The sequence below is a fragment of the Artemia sp. Qi Xiang Cuo genome, chromosome 8 (genome assembly GCF_049724085.1).
Source record: "Artemia sp. Qi Xiang Cuo chromosome 8, ASM4972408v1, whole genome shotgun sequence".
Classification (NCBI taxonomy): Eukaryota; Metazoa; Arthropoda; class Branchiopoda; order Anostraca; family Artemiidae; genus Artemia; species Artemia sp. Qi Xiang Cuo.
In genome coordinates this window covers 22,002,756-22,024,840 of record NC_142801.1, presented here as the reverse complement: position 1 = coordinate 22,024,840, position 22,085 = coordinate 22,002,756, and the positions used below count along the sequence as shown (strand labels likewise).

Below are 22,085 nucleotides of genomic sequence, written 5' to 3'. Positions count from 1 at the left end.
ATGTACACCACTAGGGTATCTTAAATTTCTTGCTGTAATAACTCAGTGATAAATAGCTCACTCAAGACGGTTCTTGTTTGCACCACTTGTATGCAAAGGTGTTGACCAAAATTGACTCTAATTTTTTTTTTTTTTTTACAATCGGTCTGTAATTGCCAAATTGAATTTCACAGCTAAAAAACGATAAAAAGAAAATCGCTTCAAAATGATCATATAAAGAAATAACTCAGTTTCTAATTACCTTATAAGTGTTTTTGTACATTGTACATTGTGTATAAGTACATTGTGATGTATTCATTAAAATCGTCTAATTTATTTAAATATAGATTAACTAAAAAAATAAACAAATAGACTGTTGTGTCTTTTAGAAAAACTAATTCTTTTACATGCGCTGCAATGTAGAGTAAGAGAAAAATAAATGCAACCCTAATTTTTTTATTAACATTTTTGCTTTTGATAATTAATTTAGTTTTTATTACTAGTTTTGACTTTGCTTCATGGCCTTGGTTTTTTCTTCTTAAAGGCGATTTTGAGTTTCCTCTCTTACCTCAGCTGTGATGATTCAAATGGTTCAATGATTCAATGTGATGAAAAAAAAAATAGAAAAAAATGTGTTTTTCGTAAACCAAATATTCTCTGAAGCATCCAAAATACAAAAAAAAAACTTGTTTCCATATCAAAAGCTATAATATCCTATTATTTACATAACACCGAAAAGGGGGCATGACGCCTTAAAAAGCTTCTAAATATTTTGAAAACCTTTTATATGTATATATATATATATATATATATATATATATATATATATATATATATATATATATATATATATATATATATATATATATATATATATATATATATATATATATATATATATATATATATATATATATATATATATATATATATATATATATATATATATATATATATATATATATATATATATATATATATATATATATATATATATATATATATATATATATATATATATATATATATATATATATATATATATATATATTTGTATATAAAATAAAAATGAATGGAGCAAATTTCTAGAAATTGCTTACTTGGAGCGGTCGAATGCAAAACTTGTTTTTTTTAAACGTCATAAAAGACCTTTTAACCTGACTTGCTTGACTTAGGTCGCGTCCAGCCTTTGTGGCTACATTGGCGCTTCTTCTTTTTTTTGAAATTTGACGAATATGGTGGCCATACTTTGATCAGTCTAGCGCCAGCCAGAGTTGCTTGCGTGGAAGTTGTCAAGTCATCTCTTGTGAGGTCAGCCTTGGGGGTATGTTCCGTGTGCTCATTCTTCGAATTTGATTTTTGATAGATGGTAGCAATCATTGAATATAACCGGGCTAGCGGAGCTTTGGGTTTCTTCTTTCATCCCGGATGGTACGAGAACAACGGCGGAGTTAATGGAGGTTTCATTGGATGTTGGGTGTACAAAAGTGATCCTCGCTATGCAGCGGAGGCATTTGGTTTAAAACTCGGAGGTTCTTTGTTTATCATCAGCCTTCACTATCCAACTTTTATTTGGTCATAAAGCGATAGGGATTGTTAGTGAGCTACAAAGTCCCACCTTTAAAGATGTCGAGAATGCCTTGGTTTTCAAAATTCAAGACCTTTTCAAAAGTCACATTTCTATGAGCTCCAATTAGTAATTAACAAAAAGATGATCCAAAGACATGGAGTCGGCTTTCCTAAAATATCCAATGGTATTAGCAAACCAACTTTGGATCAAATGAAAGCGATCTAGGCCATGGGCGTAGGGAGGGGGGCAGGGGGAAGCTGCCCTCTCCTAGACCTTCAAATTTACATTAGATATGGCTGAAAAAGCAGATGGTTTGGAAAAAGCAGTTGGTATAGCAGGTCTAGTTTACGTAATTGTTTTTTTTAATTTTATAATTCTATACAGTATAAAGAAATTACTCGTCTTTCGTGCCCTTTTTTGAAGATTTTCAAGAAGTCGTAAGATTACCTACGTAAGTTTACGTAATTGTCTGTTTAAACTTTACGATTTTATAGTTTACGAAATAGACTAGGGTATAGTTTACGTATTTGTATTTTTAAATTTCATAATTCTATAAATGATAAAGAAATTATTCGTCTTTCCCTCCCTTTATTATAAAAAAAAAGTCGTAAGATTACTTTGCTTGGTTTTGGCTTGATTCAGCATTATCTTTGGTAGTTTTACCTGGCATAGGGATACCATATAGATCTTATTGTAGAGGCTCCACTGTGCCGGGTAAAGAAAGTAAAGCCTCGAAAACCGTTAAGGCAGGTGGTATTTCTTCTGATGAGCCCTAATAGAAGGTTCTACTTGGAAATATTTCGCTAGATTGAAGGTGCTTTTGCTTATAAATTTACAACGACTTACATTTATTGATGACGACTTTGCATGGATTTGGACATTTCTATTTGGTTGATGGTTCGGTTATACTGTTTGGTCCTAGGTAGTTGGATAGATGAGTAAGGTTCAAAACCTCGTTCAAGTGCATATTTGTCTCAATTGCTGGATTAGCATGACAGTTTTTTTTTTTTTTTTTTTTTTTTTTTTTTTTCTTGCCAAGAATATTACCTCTAAAACATAATATATATATATATATATATATATATATATATATATATATATATATATATATATATATATATATATATATATATATATATATATATATATATATATATATATATATATATATATATATATATATAATATATATATATATATTTCGTTGCAATTGAGGATGTTTTTCCTCGATAATCTCTGCTGGAAAGTCAAATACGTCAGATTTTTGGGTACGGGGAGCTCCCTGCTGTGGACAATTCCGACGAGCAGTACTACGGCAAACGTATCTCATTGCCTTAGTTCTGCTAGGTACGATTCTCGACAGCTCCTACGATGGAAGATAGCGCAAACACTTGTAAAGCACAGACATTGACACCACATCAAGAGGCTTCTGTAATTGTTGATGGATATCGATAGGATATGTACCACAAGTTGTTGCTCTACTTGCTTGATTAAGAATTCAATAGAGAGAAGTAATAGGTGTCTTTTGGTTACCAGCAAAAATATGGCAGAATGTTCAATCGAAACATCTTTCTGATTTTGATTCATCCCATTCAGCCTATCATTATCCCATCCAGCCTATCATTATAGCTTGAAAACTGGATCGCTTTCCACGACCATTACAACAGCTCAGAAGATTCCTTTTCCAGTTTATATGAACTTACCGGAAGTTTGAAATTTTTGAAATGTCTTGTTCTACTGGATAGAATAATACTGTCTATGGTGCTAGCTTTCCTTAATCCCTATTATAAGCATGTTGAAGCACCAGCAATCCTATTCAATTTGGTTTACCCCTCCATTTCCTTCAATATTGAACAGATGGCGTTGAGCAAATTTCGGCTTTTCCTTCTTTTTTTTACACAAGTCCTAAGGGTACATTTTTACGAGGACGGCATTGAACTCCAGCTCGCCTCCCATACTCTTTAAAACATAAATATTCAAACAGTACGGCAGATTTCTTTTTCCCGCTAAACGTATACCAAATGCCTAAACTATCCCGGTGAAATTCTTAAGTCAGATAGAGACTTTAACACAAATTTCATTCTTGTTACCGGTTTAAATTATCTGGCTTATAAATACGGCTTATGATGCAGGTTGAACCTCTAAATCCTTCATTACATACCCAGTTTGTGGAACCAAAACTGCCATTTACACATATTAAGAATCCCTCAAAGAATTCAGACGTGCATTTCAAATTTAATTAATTGTCTGCAAATTTCTATACAACTAGGACACTTCACCGATTTCAAGTCACAGTTGAACGAGGGCATGAAGTTCAACACTCCTCTCAATCGACGAGAGGAGAACGGAAGCAAAAAAATTCTTTCGTTGAAGGAATCAAGCGCAAAAACGCAGGTAACTTTGAGAGTTGACTTTCATGCAGCTCTCGTCCTCATGAAAATGGGCCCTCTAATGCACGACAAGTGATTTTGATGGCAAATGATAAATAGATGGCGTTGCATGGTGTGCATCAAAAACTGCTCCATGTTTTAATCTTCCACTATTAGTCTATATTTCCATGTACCACACAAAAATAATAAGAGAAGAAGAAAAAAACCTAAGTTGAACCGACTATTTGAAATCTAATATCTTTTCCCCTATTATCCTATGATATTACTCTGTAACTTTACTATTACCCTATGATACAAAATATAAAAGACACATTACGAAGACTTGATACAATAAATAAAATCCATATAATTCTGAGATTTAGGACAATAGTCAAAACAGAAAGTCATACAGATAAATAAGATGAATCCAAGTAACATGAAAGAGATTCTTTTCACAGCCAGCTATCGATACAAATTGTTCAGATAAATACAGAAAAAAAGGAAAACCTATTTTAAATACATTTTAGATTAATGACAAAAAAAAAATAATGTTAGAAAAATATATGGGTACCTCAAAACCCGGTAAAAAAGACCATAGTTAAAGCTATAAACAAGTTGAAATTTCCTCCACCCTCGTTTTAATAGCTTTTATATGGAAAAAAGTTCGTAAAAACTAAAATAAGTCTTTTGGTTTTCTTCAAAATCTAAACTGGGGAAACTGTTTACTAATGTAATTAATTAGGTTCTAATTAATTAATAAGATTATTATTAATTAAAATCAATTATTTATTGCTAATTATTATTCTTTTATAATTGTTATAAATAATAACAATTATTATTATACGTTATTATATATAATTATAATTATATATAGTACTAATATTATAATAATAATTATTATTAATTAGTTATAAAATTAATTATTAGAAAATAATAATTTCTTTCAATTCAATTAATTTTGCTTGCTAAATTTCTGTCCGTAGGAAATTTAAAGACATCTAAACTTGGGGAGATAGATTGTCAATACTGGTACCCTTAAAAAATAAAAAAGGCGATAGAGATTGGATGATATTATTATTAATTATTGATGATATTGATGAAATTGGATGATATTGATATTATTAAAATTTTTTACATTCATGTGTATAGCTTGGTGGTGATCGCAGGAACATTCGCGGGGAGGCCACAAAATCGCAGAAAATCAGAATTTAAATAAAGTATTCGAGCCATAAAGTACACAGGGTTGTTATACCCAAGGAGCAAGCAGAATAGCTCCTCCCCCCCCAAAAAAAATAAAATAAAAATGGGACAAGCAAAAAGGAATTAAATGAACAAAGTTATTGGATTTCTCTCCAAAATATGAAAAATTTAGATCACATGATATAGTTTACTGCAAAGACTGTTCGCAATTTTTCTTTCAGGGGGTGGGGGCTAGCCTTCAAAAATGTCTGAGTAACAGTTTTAAAATGAAAAAAAAGGAAAAAATGTCTTTTAGAATTTTCAGAATTCTACCCTTTTTTCTAAATTGTATTATTATTGATCTTACAGAGAGTCGAATACCCAATTCCTCCTCCCCATTCGGCGCAATACTTACTGTCTTTATGTTAAGGTAGTTCTTCTTCTTCTTATTTTTACATGGTAGATCTTAATATTCAGATGTCGAAGAGGAACAATCGTTGGGGGTAAAAACAAGGAGAAAGCAGAGCATAAAACAGAGAGTTTTATTTTATTTTGCACAATTAACATTCTCATATTAAAATAAAATATACTGTTAATGATTACAACCCTTCCAAAAATTGAATTCCTATAACTTTAAGACAAATTATATACAAGCAACTGAGAAATAAAATGAATTAATAACATAAATCACTAGAATACTTTCATATTAAACTCAAAATTTGAAACTCTTAATATTATAGATGTCGTATCGGTGCTCGGACTATCCAAAATGGCAAGTTGCCAAAATGGCTTCTTGACAGCCTTTTAGAATACTGAATCTGTGGAAACGCACGAAGATGTCACCCTTTTGGTCCACTCAAAAACAATTCGAACTCTAACTTAATTCGAAGCTCAGCTGAATCTCAAGTCCCATGATCAAATGTTTCTTTTTCACATTTATTTTACGATTGTTTGTTATCTGATTATGTTCAGCCAAAACAGACTACAATAATAAAATAGTAACAAGTATACATTTTAGAGCAGTACAACAGCCTCTTTTTTTCGTTACATGAGTATTCTGAAGGCTATAGTTTTGGTGGGCCTACCCTGCTGTGTCTCAAGGCTTGTCTTTGCCCTCTACCAAATCAAATCTTTCAAGAAATCTTGTGCGGGGTGAGGGGGCACAAGGCAACTTTGAATTTCGCGTTGACAAACTTAGAAAATTGACATCATTTAGGTCCACTCGAGAGCAATTCAGATTAGGAGCTCCACCAAATCTCAAGTCCCATGATCAAACGAGTCCCATTCTGAAAATCTGGAGTCTTGCTTCTGAAGCCTTTGCTGGCATGCTTCCAAATATGCATCTTGAACTCGATACATACCAGAGTTGGCTTGAAACATCAGGGTCTCTAAAATTCTTTCATTTTTTATAGCTTTGCTGGGTAGAACTACCTAAAATACATAAAGGAAAAAATAAAAAAAAATTATTTCAGGGTGATAATTCTGCGAGAGAGGAGAGGGGGTCAACTATTCGTGCTTCTTTAAAATCTGAACAGAATGAGGGAGAACTACCGAAAATATATAAAGTAAAACATTAAAATTTATTTCAGTGGAAGATTCTGCGAGAGAGAGGAGGGCGACCCTCAAACCTCAAAAAGAGATTTTTAGGCCAAATTTTCCAAGTATTCATACTTTTTTAAGATCTAAGTACAATGAGGAGGGGGGCAATTATCCGTAAAATTTTCTTTATTTGATGGAATCTATTTGGGCTAAGGGGTCGATATTAACGCTGAGAGGGTAACAGGTCATTTTTTATTGCAGACGGATTTCAAGCGTAATTGAAAAATTATTTAGTAGACAGAATATATAGAAAATTAGAAAAAATACTTAATTTACGGATTTGAACTGTAAGCACTTGAGTTCTTTTGGCTATTGAAGATGAAACTGCAATGAGAGGCAGAAAGAAAGATTAATTGTTTCCCATGAGAAAAATTATTCAACGGATATTAATAACAAAATACATTGTTAGAAACAATTCCGTTTATCTTATTACATACTAATGGTAAAAATTCTATAATGGTAAATAATGGTAAAATTCGATATGAAGAAATCTATAACCTATTTACTGCGTTAAATATTACTATCTCATATTGAAGTTAAGAATTGACTTAAAAATAATTAAAAGCTCTGTCATAAATGAACGCAAATATCAAATAGACTAGATCTACTTTCCTCATTATTTGGCATCATGGAAGCAGACTTTATCACAAAAATTACTTTTTATAAATTATATTCGTGGCCTGGAAAGCTTTAATAACTATTTAGTATCACAGAAGAACACGAAAAAATACTTCGTCATAGCCAGAAGCTCTGTTCTTCTAAACAGATAAAAATAAAAAGACTAAAAAACACGTGGGGATCAAATTTAAAAAAAACTCCAAATTGGAAGAATTTTAAAAACCTAACACGGTTAAAACACATATTAACATAAAAAATTAAAATTCAACAAATTAAAAATAATAAAAAAAAAACTACTCAGAAAACAAGCCACTCACTCAAAATCTAACCACTAACAATAGATAATGTTCAAGCAGTTTGTGGTAACGAACTCTATGTAAGGAGCGATGCGTTTCAATAGTAACCGAAACTCTAGAATATCGAATTATGATATCAATAGATACGTCAAGAGAATTGGATTATTATGCTGATTCAAATATATAAGATTCATTAAGTTTAGTGTTACCCACAGTATATAAATAATAGATAATATAAATTAAATTTACAGTGGAGTTACCCATCAAAAGCAACGAGCCTGAGAAAATTCGCTAGATTTTCGAAAAAGGGGGAAACACCCCCTAAAAGTCAATGAATATTAATAAAGAAATCTTAAATCACACAATCAGATTCAGCGTATTGGAGAACCCTGCCGTGGAAGTCTCAAGTTCCCATCTGCTAAAATGTGAAATTTTATATTTTTTGCCAGAAGAGAGATCACGGATGTGTTTTTATTAGTTTTTGTTTTGTTTTTTTGTTTATCCCAGGTGTGATAATCAATAGCCCTAGAATATCAGGAGAGGAAATGAAAGGGAATTAACTCATTCGAACGTAAATTATAAGTTCTAATGCCCTTTTTAAGTGACCGAATCGTTGAAGGGCAACTAGCCCCACCACCACGCCCCTATCCCCAAAGGTCGGCCGATCAAAATTTTAATATAGCCATTTTGTTCAGCATAGGTGAAAGGTCTAGTAACTATGCCTTTGGGGATGTAACTTGACCCCGCATAGCACCTGTAGAAAATGTATGTCATGAAATTTGCTCATTGCTTACGTATAGTATTTGTTATTGGGAAACATAAAGACTTTTTTTTTTGGGGGGGGGGGAATTTTCTGCTGAAGGAATATTTGACGAGGAAAATTTTACGTTGGTAGGGAATTTTCTGGGGGGGGGGGGCTTTCCAGGGAAAACTTTACGCTGGAAGAATTCTCCAGAATTCCTATAAGAAATTATTTTTATTTGTCTTACTTTTTCTTTGCCTAATCAATTTTACATGTGGAGACGTTAAGGGGAATTGTTTTGGAGAAATGTTCACCGGTTTGGAATTCTTTAGTGGATCTTTCCGTTTTAGGGATTTTCCACAGGAGAAATTCTCCATGGGGTAGTTTTCCGCGGGATAAATTCTCCAGGGCAAATTTTCTGCGGGAGCAACTTTCTTCTAGGGGGAGGGGGAGGGGGATTTTCGGGACCCATTTTTCACAAATAGATCTATTTCCACTATGATTTGAAAAATTTTTAGAAAAAGTATTTTTCAAATGAAAGTGTGCTAGGAAAAATTTCTCAGCCGGAATCGTCCGCAAGAAAATTTCCTGGGGGAACTTTCAGCGAGAATGGAATTGTATGGGGGGAATTTTCCTGGACGGGGGTATTTTACGTGCGAGGAAATTTCCATGGAGTGATTTTCCGTGGGGGTGGGGAAGGAATTTTCCATGAAGGGGGAGCTGGATTCCCTGGCATTACTTAAAAAACAATCGGAAATTAAATTAAAAAAAGACAAGTTCTTTTAACTGAAAGTAAGGAGCGACACAGAAACTTAAAACGAACAAAAATCATTACATATATGACCGGAGTTTTCCCCTCTTTAATACCTCACTCTTTGCGCTAAAATTTGACTTTTTGTCCCGATTCTTTAAGAACTACTCCTGAAACACAAGGGCCGTTTAATTAGAACAACAAGAAGTTTTTTTTAACACTAAAGAACTTTAGCGTGAAGAGCGAGGTATTGAGGAGGGCCAATACGTAATGGTTTTTGTTAGTTTTAAATTTTGAGGTTGCTTCTTACATCCAGTTGAAAAAAACTTTTTTTTTTATTTAATCTCATTAAGCTATTTTATCAGTTAACAAATATCCCACAACAAATAACTGATCCTCCTCAAAGGGAGAATCAGTAGGGGAGTGTAGGGATAATTAAAGTGTGATAGAAAACACATTATTCACATATAACACATATAACGCATAAACTACGTAAACTGGTTTACAACAATAACTCCGCCCAATTCCAAGTTCTAGTTTTTTTGGGGGGGCTTCCGATTTTGATTAATACTCTCAATATTGAGGAAGCTTAATGAATTGTATAATAATAATAATAATAATTTATTATAAGCCAAAAAAAAAAACAGGCCATGCAGAACAGTATTCTTAATTACACTCCACAAGAAAAATAACATAAATATTAAGTTTCACTCATTGAAGTCAACGCTTCATTTACATATTTACATAACTGCTTGATTGTCCTTTTTACTGTCGCTTTCAGGATCCCCGGGAACTCCAAGTTACCACCATCAAAATACTTTCCCCTTAATAGAGAAAGTTCCCCGTAATGAATTCTATTATACTCGAAAATTCTACCTCCACATGGTGGATAATTCTACTGCACAGAAGCATGTAGAAAAGAGCATACGTTTGGACTTAAGGCCTCCTTCTCTTTCAAGCACCAGGCATGCCTCCCCTCACCTTATAAATCATCCAACTGGAAAATGAATTATTAAAAATAGTGAAAGAAAACCTTTTCAAAGTGCTCTGCTGTTAATTAATTAATTAATTTATTTGTACACCCATCATAAACACAGAAATGGATGGAAAAAACACTAGAAAAGAAAACAAAACAAACACTTGATGGTACACACAAAGAAAACACACATACACATCAATCGAAGTGACGAGAGTAGAGGTAGCCAAGGATGGCTGCTACCCTCCAACTTAGCACAATACTTGTCAAGCAACTGATTAACTGCAGAAAGTGGATCAGTTACTGCGTATCGCCGGATCAGGTACGAATTACTCTTTCTCAGTGGAACTTAGAGCAGAATCTTCAAATATCTGAAGAAAATTCAACGGATTTTAAATTTATCTTCTTTACACAGAAGTTTCCAAAATGGTGTTATATATAACATATGTGGCACCGTGACAGAATTATAAATTCTAGCCAGTGAAAACCTATTAAGATTTATCTTCGAAGAAATTGGGGCCCCATACGCAGTTCTAATTTTACGCTCTATATGTGTGATGATTAGCAAACAGGTAGATGACAGTGTTTTACCGATGGGCAGTCTCAAGTATAATAGTAACTCCACAGGCTCGACAGACTGGGATCCTAGTTGAATGTGAGGTAGAGAAGACTTATTCCAGTTAAACAACATTGCTTCCAATTTTGACACATTAAAACTAAGGCCATGATCACCATACTGAGATGACAGGATATTAAAATTACTTTCTAGGGATGTTGTCTGCCGAGAAAAATTCAAGATGTCCTCCGCAAATCCAACTATGGTCACATCTATTCCTCTAAGAACACAGCCTGTAGTGACTTTGGACTGCGCCTCGGAAATACTATTAATAAACAACTCTGGCGAAGAAATCGCAACTTATTTAATACCTTTCTTTACAGGGATTTTCCTAGGGGGGTTTTGTATTAGGAATGCGTAAACACACATTTAGTTGGCGATACATATCAGAAAGAGATCGAACAATAGCTGGGTCAACACCATTTTTCCGTAGTTCTAGCATTATCTGCGGATGTATGCCCGAGTCATATGCGCGGCGTACGTCGTATTTACCAATAACCAGCGATTCATTAGAAATGTGTGCAACTATCGAAACAGGTGCTACAACATGGGATGTGTGTGTACATGCCATACCTGAGAGGAAACAAAACAGGTGGGGAGGGACCTTCCAACACTTCCTAATGCCACCTATTATTAACAATTCAAAAAGCTTGCAAAAAAAGAAGAAATAGTTATCGGTCTATAAGAAGAAGGTTCTGTTGCTGGTTTTCCTTTTTTCAGTATAGGCGTTATGGATCCTAAGCAAAATAAATCTGGTAAAACACCCTGCGTCATAATAATCTGGTAAGCAATTGCAAGATGTTCAAATAAAAGGGGACTACCATTCAATATATAATGTGCACATATTTTATCATTACCACTTGACGATTTTTTCTTTAATTTTTTGCACACTTCCGGGATTTGACTACTGTTCACAACAAAATAATTTAACTCTTTAGTAAGGAGGGGACTTAGTTGCTCATAAAACATTTGGTTTTTTTTAATCATCTGGGGCTGCAAATTCCTCACTAAATACTAATCAACCCATTCTTTCTCACCAATCGCACTGGAAATCGGATTATTGTACTCAGCAGGCTTTGCACGCAGATTCCAAATCAGATTAGGATTATCCATGATTTTCGACAAAGTTTCAAGTTTTAAAGCACTACGATGTCTACGCAGTTCTTTTGCAAATTTTAGCTTAGTAAAAATGCGAATTTGATTGACTGCACCACTTTTAGGCCTGTCACATTCATGCCAAATCTGCAGCCAAAACTTGGCTGCAGCCTTTGCATTAACCAAATCGGAGTATAGCAATGGTACTAATTTTGTTTGACTCTAAACAACAATCAATTACTAGACCAGAATAATAAATTAAAATATAGAGTAAGATTAAACGGATATTCTCTATACGCAAATTTGAATCACTTGACAATCTCTCAATTCCAATATTTGAGAGATTAAATGGAAAATGGGCCATTTTTAGAAACGTTCTATTAGAAAGCAAGAAGCAATAGTTGAGCCAGAATAATAGATTAAAGCGGTTATCTTGAAGAGATATCTCACATAAATTTAAATTACGGGACATCCTCTCAATTTTTATATTTAGAAGATTAAAATAACAAATGGAAATATTAACCTTTTAGAAATGTTATATTGGAGCAAAGTTTGTAAATTCGTTAAACAACGTTACTTAAATCATAAAAATATATTTCTTTAAGACTCTAAACAAAATTAATTATTAAACGAGGATAATAAATTAGAACGGCTACATTAATTTGATCTTGAGGTGATACTACTACTATCCATTATAACTACTACCAGAATCGGATCTTAAGGGGGTTCTATATCTATATCATGTCAATATTTAAAATATTAAAATAGGTAAAATTAGTGCACCTTTTGGATGCATTTTATCGAAGCAATATTATTTAATTTGCCAAGCAATGTAGCTTGATTCGTAAAAATACCAAAATTCATAATGCTCTGAACAACAAGCATTTAATAAATCAGGATAATAAGTCAAAGCCCCTACCTTAATTAGGTCTTGAGGTGATATCCTGTATAATCTCAAATCACGTGACAATCTCTCCATTATGCACCTGAACTCCATTTTGGCGTCCAATCTCGAAGAAATGTTCTGAGGTCGAGATCTGACCTTTTGTTTGCCCCACTGCACCATAGCTTCGAATTTTCTAATTTCGGGTATATCCAAATTCCGAGCCATTATCATCTGTACCATAGATTCAGAAAGGGATAAGAAGGAGGTACAATTGAACACCTAAAAGGCAGATTACTTTTTTAAAACCCCCTTAAAAACGGGTATTCAACATATTTTGACTTGTTTCTATTCTTTTGTTTCGGGTATATTCGATATTCAAATATCAATATTTTAGCTATTTCCAAATTTCAAGTCATTATCATCTGTTCCATGGACTGGAAAAGGTATAAGAAGTAGTTAAAATTAAATCCCTGAGAAACTGCTGCAGTTTATACAAGCCCCTCAAAAATTGTAACCTGTTCTGACTGTTCTTTCGGGTAATTTCGATATTCAAATTTCCGAGTTTCGGTTACATTGAAACTGCTAGACTAGACAGCACGGTATGTACCATTGACTTGGAGAGGAAAAAGATTTCCGTTAAGAATACCTGAAAAATTGTCGTTGTTTTTATTAGCCTCTTAAAAATTGACCACCATCAAAAGTATTAGACTCTATGATAATTGCTTTATAGGTTTGAGGAAGATGAATGACCCATGAGAATCGGCCCAGTTACATTGATTTTCAATACCAGAGAAAAAGCTTTATGTCTATTCTTCGATATGTGTTGATTCAAAATATGTTATATATGAATATATCCCCTTCTAACCTTTTAAGCTCAGACAATGCAAACTGATACTATTCCCAACTTTTTATTTTTCTTGTTGGTATCAAACCACCACGACTAATACCCCAACGAGGATAAGCCGGGCATAAAAGGGTAGGCCTGTCCCGGGTTTTGTTGAATTTCATGAGTTTCTTACCAAGAGTCGTAACTTAATTTTGAACAACTTTGAAGAGTGACCTTCAAGAGCGCAGCCCTTTGTGGATATCACACCCTAATTAACGATAAAGAATTCACTCAAGTGGCTTCGTGCTGCGAAGAGTTGATTGCAGTAGAACCGAAACATGTGCTTCCATCTGGCAATTCTCTCAATGTTATGTGCTAAACACTTTAAACTCTGTATGAGTTTGATGAAAAAATACAGTTAAATTTGCTTTTTGGATTTTGTAACTCTGAAGTTTAAGCATTATTTTTGAAATTAACGTTAAAGGATCTAGGCCTTCTTTGGCCCAAAAAATTGCGTGCTTGATAACTTTTTTTTGAGTTTCTATTTAGCATAGCATCCCGTTTAAGGTCTTCGTGACCGTTCGATCACGTTATCGTACCCTAGGGCAGGGTATATTGTAAATTGGGTACTGACATACCCGATAGAGACAGAGCCGTTGGGGTAAGCGCGGGCATCCCACTAATATTTGGCGCCGTCAGGGGCTTCCCCCCTAGTAAGTGGTGTAGCACCATTTTTGCACCAGTAAGTGGTGATACCCGAACCTTACCCCTCCAATAGTGTTATTAATTATTTAGACTATTTTTCAGTTATTAATTATTTACTATAGATTTTAACTTTACTCACCTGTCCAGCTCTAGTCTCAATAAATGAGAGAATCATATTCACGAGTTCAGATGCTGAAGTATACCGCCAATAATAGTTTTCTAAAGATGTTAGCATGACGCATACCTGCAAAACAGACAGACTTTTAGCATTGTGTTGAAACTGCAAAACGAATTAATTTCTACAAAGACATTAGAAAATATCTTTGGAAAATTAAAGATATGGTACTTGTATGGTATACCCACTACCTAATATTATTCTAATATGTTTCTCTGACGCTCAATCTTGATGAAATATACCGAAGTAAGATAAAAATATAATACTTAAGAAACATATTTGGGCTATATGTTTGCAAATTAGTGGGAGGGGGAGGGTAAAGTATAGCGGGTCTGCATGCCTAATGTGGTAGGTACAATTATTCTGCATATTATGTAGCAAGAATTGTTTTCTAACTTCCACTATCCAAATACTTTACCCCCCCCCCCCATACACACACCCTAATGTGCAAATATGGAGCCCAAATTATATATTTTCCATCTATTCTGTCACTTCTCTTCGACTTGTCAAACGCTAAACTGAAAGAAACTAACGGGAAAAAAACCGGTTCTATAATGCGTCAATGAATGAACAAATTGTGCCGTAGGCTCTATCATATAAGTAACAAAGATATTATCACAATAGTTGACAGTTTTCATCACCAATAGCACTTTTCTAAAAAAATTAAGCATAACAGATACCTGTAAAACAAGACAGCTTTTATCATTGCACTTGTAGCATATACCGTGGTCATAGGTGGGAGGGGCTCGGTGTTTAGTCTTTCGTGACGGTACGTATCAAAACTTGACATTTATTAGTCCAACATTGTTAAATGTATTAATATGCTGATAGAAATCCCCTGTCCTGACGGAGTTATTAATAGAGTAATTTTTTATTGATTAATTATTTTAAATTGTAATAATCCTATCGGTGTCCATTGACTGCACTATCATCTTATCTATACTACTTTATCGAGTTTACTGAGTACCGAAATTAGTAATGGGGACCCCCGATTGTATGCACCTTTGAATTTCTTAGGTACCCAAATTACCAAGTCGCTACCCCGATTCCAGATGTGTTGAGGTCCAGTCCGTTTATCGTAAAACTGACTCTAGTTTTACCGAATAGTTGTTGTTAATTTAATAAAACACAATGAAGAATTTTACCACCTTTTCCCTTAGCATCACCCTTAAATTAAAACAAAAAGGACTTTTTGTCTTTTCTTTGTTCTAATCCTTCCTTTACTAATTTTATTTATCCTTATTTTTCATTCTATTTTTATTTTCCTTATTTTTGTTTTTATATTCTATTGATTTTACCCAATTATTTCGCTCATATCCATGGGATTGTTCAAAGTTAAGACTCAATCAAATGTTACATAATTTCTTTGAATATACTGCTTTTCCATTTATAATTAAAATGTCATGAAAATATATAATATACATTGAGTTAAACTTTGAATTTGAGTAAAACTATGAATTGAGGCAGTGAAAATATATGTGTACTAATAAAAACCCAATGATTTCAGCTTCACGTTTGGAAGCCTTTGTCAATGTAAAAAAAAAAAAAAAAAAAAAAAAAAAAAAAAAAAAAAAAAAAAAAAATCGAAGAAAATAACATTAAGAAATGAAAAAAACGCTAAACAGCGAAAAGCAAAAAGTAAAAAACAAAATAAACTTATATCTGATAAACTACAGTTGTTATCGGGAATTCTGCTTCCATTTGGGTTTAGATATATTTTTCATTGTCTGAAAGGCTTCTGAAAGGCTCCAACTTGTTTTTTTTCAAAATCTACTAGACACAAATACGATACCGATTAAGACACTTAATTCTTCTATCAACTAAATAATTCCAAGAAAGGAATTTTCACTACCAAAACAGAAAATCATATCAAAAAATTTAATTTTTCCATTTAATATATTCTTGTTTATTATTAATGTTTTATCAATACACTTCCAGTATATTTTTTACTTGTAACTAATAGGTAGTGAATTAGCTAATCTCAATCTTTTTTGTCAGCATCTATAAACCTTCCTCAGAAATCCGGGGGCTCCAATTAGCCCGGCTAATAAAGTCTACACTAGTACATTCCTTATTTTAAAGATAGTTGAGGATAGGTACCCACCCACGGAGATTGGGAGATGAGCCCAAAGCTAATACAGGTTTTTTTCATAGTATTACCTCGATCAATTAAATTGAGATTTCGAATGCTCTTTTCTTTGCTCACTCCATTATTAGATAGATTTTATTCCAAAGAGGTGGGGGAATCCTCCAAGAATTTACAGTTTGGTTTTTAGTTTTATATATATATATATATATATATATATATATATATATATATATATATATATATATATATATATATATATATATATATATATATATATATATATATATATATATATATATATATATATATATATATATATATATATATATATATATATATATATATATATATATATATATATATATATATATATATATATATATGTATATATATATACAAAGGTAACTTACCCCCTTTATAATTAACTTGGCCGTTTACTTTTCCCCTCCTTCTAATTGCTTTATGCATGCTTGTCTGATGGACCACTTAGTTTTTATCACAAGCTAATTCTTTTACTTCTTTATAGTGTATACTTTATTCAGATATAATTCATACTCAAGTATTATACGTTTTTAACTTACTATTTCTATTCTTAGAAACTGCTTAGCATGATGGAAGCAAGCTTGTAGCAAATCTGGAAGGTCATAATGTTCAGCAGCACAAATTAGGCCAGGGATGGTTGAACAGGTCAATGGAACAGACCCAGTGTGAAGATAGTTCAATAGGAGTCGGAATGTGTCTGGGTCAAACTCTATAACAGTGAACTGAAAATAAAGTAATATCATATTTTTCATATATTTTGTAATAATGCTATAAAACTCTAAAATAAGTAAACTATATAAAACATTGCCATAAGATATTTGCTAGGTACATATAATGGTACTCAAAAACATGGCACTCTTATGTTCTGCACTGCTACTTTTCATGGTTAGATAGAATATAGATTAATCCTTAACAGCTCCAGAATGAAATTATTTTAAAAGGAGACAGAAAGTATATGAATCAGGTTCTATAAGGATGAACCGAAAATAAAATTCTACGAAAATCTACGATGTTTTGTTTCAAAATTCTACGAAAACAAATAGTCTACGCCGATTCTTTTAATGTGGCAATTCGGCGCAATAGCGGCGATTTGAAAAATCCGATGTGCAATCACCTCAAAAAAGTGCCCAAATAAACGTGCTCCATCCGGAGAAAGTGTTAACGAACACTCTTCCAGCATCTCACTTAGTTTGAAGCTTAAGCTTCGGGAATTTCCGAAGAAATTCTTATAGGTTTTGTATATTTTTCAACATGTACGCGGGGCGGGGGGGGGTCTGGGTTTATAATCCTACTTGTTTTTGTTTTGTCAGATTATCTACTCTATGCTAACAATTAATGCTTAATTAATAGATTTATCTTTAATTAACTGATTTCTGTTTGCAGGTCAGTATTGTATGCCTGCAGAAGGCGTGGATCTTACTCCAAAAGCTAAACTACTAACAACAGAAGAAATTCTAAAGATCGCCGAGTTATTTGTCCAAGAAGGGGTGGATAAGATAAGATTAACTGGTGGGGAACCTACATTCAGGCCTGATATAATTGAAATAGTCAGTATGTATTCATGGTATATTTTTAAATTGTTAAATTTTAGCTTGTCCAAGATATGAGTTTAATAAACCATTGAAAAGCGAATGCTGTCAATTGAAGCTGAAACTCAAAAAAAAAATCTTGATAATAATATGTTTTTTTACGCCAGGGGTGTTTGCATTGAACCAGTAGCCGTAGAATATTGAGAAAATGTCAATTTGAAACAAAGTTTACAATTTTCAGTGTACTTTTTAAGTGACAAAAGAGGTTGCACCACAGCATGGGGTCAATTTTTGCCATTTTTTTTGTTCCAAAACAATGATTTTGGGCAAAAACGGTTTAAATTCTGTCAAGTCAACGCTCTGAAGTGCAATCGATTTAGAACTGCTGAAAAGATATTTATATAAATCCTCAGTTTCAAAGATCATACTGCCGCACGATGGCTTATTCGTCCCGATAGTGCCACCTATGCCCCGAAAAAAAAAGATAGTGACAAAATGAACTTTTATTATAAACTCCTAGGACGGTAATATTATACAGTATTGTACAGGTTGTATAGGTTGTAATATTATACAGGTTGTACAGTATTCTTTTCTAAAACTTTTGTGATACTAAATACGACGATATTACTGTCGCATTAAAAAAGTAACTATAGTACAAAGCGTTAGCCACACAGAAAGAAGTGTATAAAATGTTAATCTCTTAAACAAATTTAAATATTATTGTCTATTGTATATATCAATCTCAGAGTGCTACAACACACGGTTATACTACAAATCGAGTTAAAAATCAAAATACGAAGGTTATACTAAAAATTCGAGTTTTTAAGCCATATTAAAGCCACATTAAATCAAAAAATGGTTTAACACACATGGATGGTTCAAAATTACGGTACCATAATTCAAGTATTTGATATCTTTTGACTTTTCTTAATTATTATTATTTATTGAAAAAACCGTCAAGCAGTAGACACTGCAAACAACAGAGGAAAAGCGAAACAAAAAGAGAAAAAAAAACACTTTGTTTCAATTTTGGCACTCGTATGATATACGCTCTACCTAATGTTCTTCTAATATTTTTCTCTGACACTCAATCATAAAAAAAAGAAACAAAAAATTATTTTTTTAATGTGGTTTTATAAACACTCTAATAAATCCTAAGTAAACAAATCCGACGACATAAAAATATTTTTCTAAAAAAAAAGCTTGAGACACATAGAACAGTTCCCAAGAGCATATCACCCCTCTGAGATTTGCTGCAACGTTGAATAGAAGCATAATTAATCTTTAACAAACTTAGCGGGGTAAGATTCTCTACCCCTTTCTCTTCAAGAACTTCCAGCAAACCACTATGAGTGGGAGAAGAGATGCTTTGTGCAGAAGATTAAGGCTGAAGGCTTTTTCATATCCTTGGACTTCTTTACTTTACTACTGCTATTGCCACTAACAACTTTCTGCAGCACTAAGCTGCCTGAGACCAGAACAGCTACGCACACTCCTCCTTCACCCCAATCTATTCAAAGTCCTTCTCTTTATACACTCACAAGAAAATGTCCCTTAAGTATTTCCTTACGACATCCTCCCACCCCATTCGGGGACGACCTGCTTTTCGTTTGGCCCTAGACGGTTGGCCAACAAGGACAATCTTTGGCAATCTGTCATCCTTCTTAAGCAAAACATATCCTAGCCATCTCATCCTTTCTCTCATTATAGCCCTAGAAAGTGCGATTGAACCATATTTTTCGAACAGCTCACTTTTTGAGATACGGTCAGTCAGTTGGGTACCCAAAACAATCTGTAGGTAACTTTTCTGGAAAACACCTAGCAAATCTTCCTCCGTTTTTCGATTATGAAACTAAAATTTAGTACCAGTTATTTGCGCACTCATATTGGATTTTTGATTGAGCTACATTTGATTGAGCTACATTTGAGTTTCATGGTCATAGCAAAGTAAAAGAGGGAAACAGAAAGTTAAAAAACTGGATAAACATTTTAGAATAAAATCAGATTTGAATACAAATTTTTAGCATAAAACTGGAACCAAAACATCAAACTTAATTGCCATTATTAACAAAATATATTGGCTTACATTACTAGTATTAATGTACAAAACAATCCAGTTCAAGAATATTTAACTTTATAGGTGTGGCAGTTACATTAGAGAAATTTGATATCAATTCTTGGGGGGGCAGAGGGAGGGTATCCTCTTATAAATTAATCAAGATAGTTATTAAAATCAGGCTTAGAAAATTCTAAATCATAGGGATAAGCTTTTCAGCGTTGGGGAAAGGATTAAAAGATAGTGAGGGATTTAAAGACTCTTTTTACTTACTTCAGTTTGCGCCAATTTACTTCTGTCTATTTTCTGAATATCTGCACAAACGCTTAGTCGAGGAACAGCAAGGTTTATACCATTTCTATCTCTGTTTTCTTTCCCTTCTTTGCCTTGGAAAAGAAAAAGTTTAGAATGCTTTACATTTTGGAATCAGCTGGGACATTTTTGACTTAGATTAAAATTATGGTTTACTCTATATAAATCCGCAAAGCTGAAAAAGGAAAAAGCTGAAGATAGTATCTGAACTGCTTCTTCACAATGTTCCATGTAGCTCAACACCACACAAAAAATAATCACTAATCTGCTGAGCCAACATAATTTAACCTTGTATTTTTTACAATTATTATTAAACTGGCATTTTTTGCAAAGTTTCGTCCGTCCAAGGAAGGGGGAGGGTCATCTAAAACACAACTTTAGAAAGTGGGCCACTACTACTCTACTACTAGCTCTGAAATCTTTCCAGTTACCCACCCTTCTTTTAAATACAGACATATAAAAATTACCCCTCTCCACTCCCCACAACAACGCAGAGCAAAAACAACACAAGGAGAAACTATTAACCCAGACAAATAAATCATCATGTAGCTCAACTCCAGCTTATTTCGGCCATTGTTTAAGTGGGCGTTCAGACGCTGGATTCTGTCTCAGACTCTGTCTAAGTTTCCTGCTCAGAATGGTTGAAAGCTGAAAATAGGAACTATCGAGCAGTATTTTCAGAACTGAAAACACCTATTTAGGTGATAACTAGGATTGTGAATTTGCTATTTCTGAAAATACCTTGGACTTTTAACCATTCTGAGCAGGAAACTTGGACAGAGTCTGAGACAGAATCCAGCGTCTGGACGCCCACTAACTAAAGTCATATATACACAACCCCAGAAAGTATTTGGCCGCATAATGTCCAAATCCAAATAAATAGACCAAAGTAATTTCATTTTCCTTGCTAAAAATTAAACAAACCTTACCCTTTTTATGTATTCCCTGTGATAAAGTATATTACAGTGTATTTTGTGAGCTTGTATTCTACAAGCCTAAGCCTTTACATTCTGACGTAGTCTTAATCCAAAGGTCTTGGAATAAAGGTTTCCTTTTTCTAAAGGAAGCGTATTCCCTTATAAAAGGAAATATACAGATTTTTTATTTCCTTGCAAAAGAGAAACACAACTCCCCTTGTCAAATAAAATTTACGAAAGAGTATTTACTCCAGGAGCAGCTACTTCCCATGCACCAGTGTCGCTACATATTACTGCTAACATTCGCTTTATAGATGACATTAATAAATAACGCGACCGCATGCCAGACAATAGTAGAAACAAGTTTTAGACAGATGGTAATGTGATCTAGGCAAGAACTAAAAAAGAGCCTTTGGATATGCAAATATTTTTACTGAATGTGAAAGAGTATTTCAAGAAATACAAAAAGAATTTCAAGCTCTTCTTATACTTTCTGTCTTTTTGAGAATCTCCATGCGAAAATATTCCTTTTTAAAAGCTAATCTTTTGCTTATAAAATCCCAGTTATAAAATATACTTAAAAAAAGAAATTTTAAATTAAAAATTTAAAGAAAAGTAAAAACAGTTTTCTATTTTCTCTTTTGTTATAAGAAGATTTTTCTTTTTTCTTCTCAAATCTTGACAATCAATTTAAGAAGAAACCAAATAATCGGTTGTCGTTAGCACTCTATTTGTAAACAATGTGAAAATGGTTAAGA

At 33.2% G+C, this 22,085-nt stretch overlaps 1 protein-coding gene across 4 annotated transcripts in view; it reads right to left on the bottom strand.

Annotated features, from left to right (window-relative positions):
* Positions 1-4,883: 4,883 nt before the first annotated feature.
* The window catches only part of rsh (Rap GTPase activating protein radish), a 263,202-nt gene continuing 246,000 nt past the window's right edge, over positions 4,884-22,085 (bottom strand). For all 4 annotated transcript variants that reach the window (XM_089093289.1, XM_089093292.1, XM_089093290.1 and 1 more), the window contains 5 exons: positions 20,372-20,484; positions 17,053-17,235; positions 14,347-14,451; positions 12,710-12,955; positions 4,884-6,528 (listed from right to left, as the gene is read on the bottom strand). In XM_089093289.1, coding sequence (XP_088949415.1) covers positions 6,355-6,528; positions 12,710-12,955; positions 14,347-14,451; positions 17,053-17,235; positions 20,372-20,484 — 821 coding nt within the window. In that variant the 3' untranslated portion in view covers positions 4,884-6,354. The remainder of the gene's footprint in view (positions 6,529-12,709; positions 12,956-14,346; positions 14,452-17,052; positions 17,236-20,371; positions 20,485-22,085) is intronic.